Source organism: Zingiber officinale, chromosome 9A (assembly GCF_018446385.1).
Source record: "Zingiber officinale cultivar Zhangliang chromosome 9A, Zo_v1.1, whole genome shotgun sequence".
Taxonomy (NCBI): domain Eukaryota; kingdom Viridiplantae; phylum Streptophyta; class Magnoliopsida; order Zingiberales; family Zingiberaceae; genus Zingiber; species Zingiber officinale.
Genome location: NC_056002.1, coordinates 10,490,879 through 10,498,574, shown reverse-complemented (window position 1 = coordinate 10,498,574; position 7,696 = coordinate 10,490,879). Strand labels below are relative to the sequence as shown.

At 41.1% G+C, this 7,696-nt stretch overlaps 1 protein-coding gene across 1 annotated transcript; it reads left to right on the top strand.

Moving 5' to 3' along the window:
• The first annotated feature begins 4,126 nt into the window (after window positions 1-4,126).
• Window positions 4,127-5,372, top strand: LOC122021104 (START domain-containing protein 10-like). Its single transcript, XM_042579187.1, has 4 exons — window positions 4,127-4,285; window positions 4,360-4,612; window positions 4,751-5,056; window positions 5,158-5,372. Exons 1-4 carry the CDS (start codon window positions 4,233-4,235, stop codon window positions 5,275-5,277), a joined length of 732 nt encoding a protein of 243 aa, XP_042435121.1. The 5' UTR covers window positions 4,127-4,232; the 3' UTR covers window positions 5,278-5,372.
• The last annotated feature ends 2,324 nt before the right edge of the window (window positions 5,373-7,696 follow it).

Sequence of the window (7,696 nt, the reverse complement as noted above, 5' to 3'; positions counted from 1 at the left end):
AGAAATTATCTACATGTTTAAAAGAAATATTTTAGAAATTATCTTTAATTTTTAAAGATAACTTTCTTTTTTATAATCCACCATAAAGGGAAAAATTATTGGAGAAATTTTTTATAAATTTCCGGAGACAAATTAGGAAGTTTTAATTCGTATTATAATTAAAACTCTCCTTGTTTATAGCTTATAGATGTGACATGTAATGTGAGAATAGGAAATTATTTTTAAATTAAATAAATTTTTCTTTTCATGACAAAAGAATTAAGGAAATTTTTTATTTAAATTTCCTTATTTACCAAGACCAAAGATTATAAAAGAGGGGGTAGAGGTGCCTTCATGAGTAACGACTCTATTCTATTCTTCCTCTCTTTGACGGAGCGCTGAGTTGCCGACTCTAGCTTCTCCCTCTTCTCTTCTTTTGTGGCCGGCGGCAACTTCTCTAGGAGCTTGGTTGGTGGTCGAATTTTACTTGAGGAAGAAGAAGAAGGAGGAGGTTTTGTTTCCTAGCATCCCTTGGAGATTGGTTGGAGGTCTAAGTTCTTCATCCCTTGAAGAAAAGAAGGTGGCCGAAACTTGGAAGAAAGGTGAAGGCTTGGGTGGTTCTCATCTCGATAGATTGTTGCCCACACAACGTCCGAGATAAGAAGAGGAAAATGGTAGAAGATCAAGAGGTTATTTGCTTACAAAGAAAGGTATAACTAGTAATTATTTTCCGCATCATACTAGTTTTCTTTCTATAGTTATTTTTGGAAATACCAAACACAAGAGACATATGATTCTAAAGTTTCGAATTTGTTTTGAATTTGTGTTTTTGTTTTTATTTTTCGAATTTGTGATTCGATTGTTCTTTTTGGTTAAACCTAATGTTATTTTAGAAAATTAAATAATAAATTTCTATTAAAGACTTTGCCGAGGCAGTGGTGGATGATCTCATACCCAAGAAGGCCTTGTGCCTCGCCATGTTTGACCTGGGAGCCGATTTTAGAAATAAATATTTAATTAACTTTGTAACATAGGTTGGACTTGGATCAATAGTGTTAAGTTCCGCTTGCGATCTAAGTCAAAACCATTAAGAACAGATAAGTTAAATTTGGAATCAATAATGTTAAGTTCCGTTTGCGATTCCTAATTTAACTTCTAAATAACACAATAGGTTATTTAGGAAAGGTTCGACACTTGTACAAAATTTTTATACAGTGGAACCGGTACAATCTTCCTAGAACTAACCAACAGTCCCGACCTGCACGCCAAGTCTGTATTCCGACCTGTTTTGTCTGTTGTTATCCATGGCTTGTACATCCCGACCTGCACGCCAGATCTGTATTCCGACCTGCTTCTATCTACTGTTATCCATGACTTGTACGTCTCGACCTGCACATCAGATCTGTGGACGTACTTGCACGCTAGGTCTGTATTTCGACCTGCTTCTGTCTGATGTTATCCATTGCTTGTACGTTCCGACCTGCACGCTAGGTCTGTATTCCGATCTGCTTCTATCTACTGTTATCCATGGCTTGTACGTCCTGACCTGCACGCTAGATCTGTTCTGCGCCAGAGGCCTTCCTTTCCTCACCTTTACCTAGCCTGTGGGCTTAATCCTTAGCTGTGTCTGGCCTGTGGACCTAGTTCTTAGCTGTACCTGGCCTGTGAGCCCAGTTCTCCGCTGTACCTGGCCTGTGAGCCCAGTTCTTGATTGCTATCGAGGCTGGATCTTGTCCAACTTGTAATCATATCCTTTGACTGCCCCGTCAGCTGAGACTTTGACCATGGCCACGTAAGCTTGACTTCTGACTATGGCCATGCAAGCTGAGACTCTGACCATGGTCACGTAAGCTTGACTCCTGACCTCCACAAGGGCTGGACTTTTGACCTCCACGTAAGCTTGACTCCTGACCATCCTATGGTCTTGACTCCTAACCACATCATCTTACTGACCTCACGATCATGCACCATATCACTAATGCATTAACTCCAGAAAGTAAAAGTTTTCCGCAAAGGCTTTCAGTCTTGGAGAAACAAAAAATTAACAAAACTACTTAATCCATCTTATCTAATAATTTTGATATATATGAAAGATCTAGAAGAAGCTAATATGATTCTTAACATTAAAATCATAAGAGATAATAGAAACATGCATTAATTAGGCGGACTCAATCTCTATATATCAACTCAACTGTTTGTTTGGCCCAACCTTGCTATTCAAGTTGATCACTCCAACTTATCCGATTGACCAGCCAACTTCTATACGAGTGCTTTTATTGACTCAATTTGGTATGTCCAACTTATATGATTGACTAACCAACTTAAGTAGCATACTTAGGTTAACCACCTTGATTTACCCATGTTTTAACCAACTGAATTGTCGATCTAGCTTACTTAAGTACTTAACTAGCCCACCTTTTTCGTCTATTATTATTATTATTTTAATTCAAGTATAATCTGGCCCTATAAAAATTTTTCACAGACTACTAGAATAAATTCAAATATTATATCTCTTGATTATCTATTAGAGAGTCTAACTATCGCACCATCACCTAACTCTCTTGGTCTTTAATATATATATAATAGTTATCTTAATTAAGGCTTACCCAATATTCAAATTCTTCTAAAAGTATAGATTCACATTTATAAATATTTTGAAACCATATTTTTTTTAAAAAAATATATTTACATATTATTTCGAAAATGATAAATTTTACCCTAGAGAAATTTTATGGAAAGTCACCATATATTTTGCTACAAGATAATATATCATCATATACTGAATTTCCCTTTACTTTTTTTAAAGCATTTTTCCTCAAATAAATTCACAATGTTCTAAGTCCCAGTCTTGGACCCTGCATTAGCTACCATCATGCTCATCCCCTCTGTCATCCATTTCAGAGTCCAGACTTGAAGGCTGTGCATGCCTGCTTGTGTCCATGATTGCAAGGGAACAACACCAGCACCTCCTCCTCCTCCTCCTCCTTATTCTTCCTTAGTCCAAAGTCCAAACTTTAGCTACTACTTGTAGTTCCAAGCAAAGAAAGATAATGTTTGACCACAAATCTCAACTTGCATCTTATTGAATTATAACGATGGATTGTTCTTGCTATCCTGACATTGACAGCTTGGGCAAATTATAAATACTGACAGGATGCGCTCTCTCTCTCTCTCTCCAATATAAAACTCACCTCAAAATACAAAAGATATATATATATATATATATATATATATATGTATATATACACTTGTCTGTCTGTAGCATTGGCTTAACCACATGTTTAATTTAAAGTTTTTTGTTTCAATCATAACCACTACGTACTACCTTTATCGAACCTTTTAGTTGCATTAATTGTTTCCTTTGTTCTCCCTTGTCCATTAACCGATGAAGAAAAATTAAATGTGCTTGTTTCCGATCGAGTCGAGCTTTCTCTGTCACGGTTAAGCTTTTACTGATCATGATTCAGCCATTGCGTGTCTTACGAACTCATTAGGCTTCGAGTCGACAGCTTAGAAAGGGAGACACGAACCAAACAAAGCTTACAGTCAGACGGGAGACAATGCACTAGAAGATCAGTACTGGGGCAATTAAGAGAACATGGATGGGCCAAACACAATATGGTGCCATGGAAAGGGTGTGTGTACCCCTAACATGTATGGTCTCTCTGAGGTGGCATGCTAGGTCACCCACCTCGGCCAATTGTGTTTCCCGGTGACGATGATTTGACGACCAAACCATCTTAATTAACTAGGAAATTAAAAAAAACATATGTAAATTCTCGATTCATATTTGAGTGTTCTTTATGTATGTGTGAGTACTGTTCTTTCAATTGCTAGTCTTTATCTCCTCTTCTCTTATTATCTTCCTCCATGCAATGCATGTTTCCACACAAGCCACGTACTCTTTTATTTGGTTCCCTTTGAAGCAATGGCACAGTGGTAGCAATCCACAGAACGGGCAAGTAGTGCATGCTTTTCCCCTGCTCTTCCCATGATGATCTCCGACCACCACCACCACCACCAGTCCATGTGCTCCGTCTTCCCCTGCTTTAAAGAAAAGAAAAGAAAAGAAAAGAAAAGAAATGAAAAAGAAAAGAATCCATCTCCAATGCTTCCGTCCACGTGCCGTCTAATCAATGCATCCATACCTTCTTCCTCTGCCACTGCACATGTTCTCCGGCCACTCCGCCTCCTCCTCTTTAAACCGCCCCCTCCTCCTTGCTCTCGCTTTCCACTAGCTAATCAACACGACGATGACCAACTCTGCCTCCCAAATCACTTCCACTTCTTCCTGCTCTCGATCCTGGTAACGCTAGCTAGCTCATCGTAAAAGTTATTTGGATTTTTTCATGATTCGGCAGCGGTCGATATGATATTCAGGTCCGTCAGCGAGGACTCGCTGCGGAGATACGTGACGTACGCGAGCGAGCGGTGCATCCAGGAGCTGCTGTCGGCTTCCGAGACGAGCCGCGCCGGCGGCGGCGACGGGTGGAAGGTTTTGACGTTCGAGAACGGGGTGGAGATATCCAAGCGGAGGTCCAGCTCGCTTCACGTCTTCCGGAGCCGGTGGCTCCTCCAGTCGGTCTCGCCGGAGCAGTTCATCGTCGTCGCCAACGCCATCGACGCCGCTAAGGTCGGTCGGTCTGTCGATTTTTTCTTAATTTTTCAGCCAGTTTTCAAATCCTGGTAGATTGATTGATTAAATACAGAGCCCTAATTATAAAACAGCTTAAAATAATAATAAAATAAATAAAAATTAATTGAGAAGCAGCAATGGGATCCAGATCTGGTGGAAGCAAAACACATCAGGGATCTCGCCGACAACCTCAGCATCATCGGATTGCGGTTCGGCGACGCGTCGAAGCCTCTGTTCAAGAAGAGAGAATTCATTGTCTACGAGCGTCGAGAGACTCTGGACGACGGCACTTTGGTGGTCGCCGTGGCTTCTCTGCCCAAGGAGATCGCCGCAGGACTGCAGCCCAAGAACAGTAACTCCATTCGAGGGCTGCTGCTTCAGTCTGGCTGGGTGGTCGAGAAGCTTGAAGATGACTCTTGCATGGTCACCTACGTTGTTCAGGTGCATGCACAGATTTCTCCAGTTCATCTCATTTCCTTTTTTTGCATGCATTTCGTTTAATTTATTTTGTATTTTTCTTCCTTTTTTTTTTTTTGGTTTAGTTGGATCCTGCGGGTTGGTTGCCCAAGTGCTTCGTCAACAGGCTGAACACCAAGCTGGTTATGATCATAGAGAACTTGAAGAAGTTGGCACAGACTTGCCCAATGGATAAAGGGATGTGAATGTACATTACAATAGTTTATATAAACAATAAACAAAGCTATTAACTCATGGATCTTCAGATCAATTGTTTTTGTAATCAGTAATATTTCAGAGTTTTTTTAAGGATAATCTTTTTTTTTTTTTTGTCAAAAGGGATTTTATGCTTTATTTAAGTTGGCAAAACATAATTCTACATTAAATTTTACTTTTGCCAGCTCAATATTCAAATCTGACATTGTTTGCCTTTCGAAAATAAATTAATTACAACAAAAAAATACTCTTAACTTAAATAATATAATTTATTTCAGAAAGAAATTAATTGTGCCAAAGCAAAAGAATTGCTTTTCACAGATCTCTATTTCCACTATGATTTATCATCCACCCAAACTCATAGTTGGCTATTTGTTCTTAAAAGTTATATTTATGTATGTAAAATATGGTTGGCATAGTTATAGCATTCATATTATCGTATACTTTATTCAAAATTTTTACCTTAAATTTAATTTTTAATATCAACTATTCTATCTATTCTTTAAATTATGAATTTATGATGATAAAAAGATGAATACGTTCACTTCCAGCGCCCCTACCAATCCGTTCCAGGACCAAGAAGATAAATCATGGACGGCTACTAGCCTTTGGAATAGTGATTAACACATAAGGGAGGTATTTATCTCGGTTTTACCGAGATTCGAACCCCAGACCTCATGATGACAACACCTCATGCGTTAGCCATTAGACTCATCCTAGCGGACTAAATTATGAATTTATGAACAATACTTCTTTAAATATAGGGAATAAATTTCATTCCCTAAACATTATAGAAGAAAGAGAAGAAATAGAGAAACTGATATATGGTGTATTGAAAAATAAATATCTAAATTTAATAAAATAATTTTTTTTATCCTAAATTATGTATTTTAGATAGAGAAATTGATGTGGATGTTCTTAAAAATTTAAATTAATTAAATTAAAAAATGATATTCCGCTGGGCACACATCATAATAGAATTATATATATATATATACCACATAGAGTTGTTAAGCATGGACCTTTTATTGTGAACGAATTGCTCTTTGGTGGGCCCGCATCATATTTTTTTTTTTTTAAAAAAAAATTCTAAATACAATATTTTCTCATCCCCTCATTCTTGTTGTCCTTTTATGTTTATAAAATCAACTTTTTATCTCGTCATTCTCCTCTCGCCGCCCCTCCCTCATCGCAGCCTCCCTCGCCACAACAAAGCTCCCAGCGACATCCATCACTCACTACGAAGAAGCTAGGGTTTCCCCGTGCCTCTCTCCCTCGTCGCAACGAAGCTCCCTTATTGGTAAAACATTTCCTTCCTGATGTAGGAAGATATCATGGACCACGAAGTAATTGCTATGACTATTTGATTTGATTTGCTCATCATTAATGATCCTGTCGGGAATCTGGGAAGACGGAGCCGCCAGGATGACGTGGCTGGGATGTTGATCGCATCTCCATGACCCGGAGGGTGAGCTGTCTTCTAGGTTGACCGAGTCGTCCGAAGTCTTCTGGTCAACAACACCTGCAACCAGCAACCGGGTTCCCCCGATCCCTGTACCTCGATGCTCGAGGTGGGTCCCGCGAACATATGAGCAGCTAGATAATAATAGAGAAATGAATGCACGAATAAGGAGTACGAGAATGTACCCTGGCCCGGGAGGGGGGGGTGCCCTCGGATGGAGCGGTGAGCCGGTCGCGCTGCTGATGGAGTCATTACGACCATGAAGGATAGATGGGTGTGAATCAGCTAAGGAGTCGAATCTGAGGACGACGACCTAGAATCCGGTGCAGTAGGGATCCCAAAAGGTTGCACGTAGGTCGAAATATGCTAGCGACTCGTAGGCCGGCACACGACACGCAGGCTGAATAATACCAATAACTCATAAGCATAATAATGGTGCGAAGAGTGAAATATCACGGCTCGATGGCCGGAACCACATCGGTTCATAGGTCGAACATCATCTCGGCCCGAAGGCCGGAGTAAACAAACCTGAACTCGCCAGATGGCGGCTATCCAGGGAGTGACGGAGGCTGCTAAGTGAGGCAGCGGCGACACCCACAACCGTTGGAGGTGGCAGTAGTGGTGGGAGACGTCGTTGGCCGATGGGGGAGGTGGCGCCGGCCGCCTGAGGCGGCTACGGCTGCGATAGTGGCGGTGGCCGCTGGAGGCGGCTACGACAACTGCTAGAGGCGATGAGATGCTCCTCGACGGCGTCGGCGCCGGAGGGAGGAAAAGGATACGGTCGTGCCGTGCATCGGGTGAGGGAGGAGGACGCGGCGCGCCTACCCAGCGGCGGAGACGAGCCTTACTCGGCGGCGCAGGCCTGGATCGAAGAGGAAGAGAAGGGCGAGGAGAGCAGGAATACTCTCTGCTAGCCGGAGATGATCGACGCTGGAGAGGATGGGAAG

Coding starts and splice junctions, on each gene's coding strand:
- LOC122021104 (XM_042579187.1), top strand. CDS start 4,233: ATGACCAACTCTGCCTCCCAAATCACTTCCACTTCTTCCTGCTCTCGA. Junction 4,286..4,359: donor TCTTCCTGCTCTCGATCCTG/GTAACGCTAGCT, acceptor TATGATATTCAG/GTCCGTCAGCGAGGACTCGC. Junction 5,057..5,157: donor TGGTCACCTACGTTGTTCAG/GTGCATGCACAG, acceptor TTTTTGGTTTAG/TTGGATCCTGCGGGTTGGTT.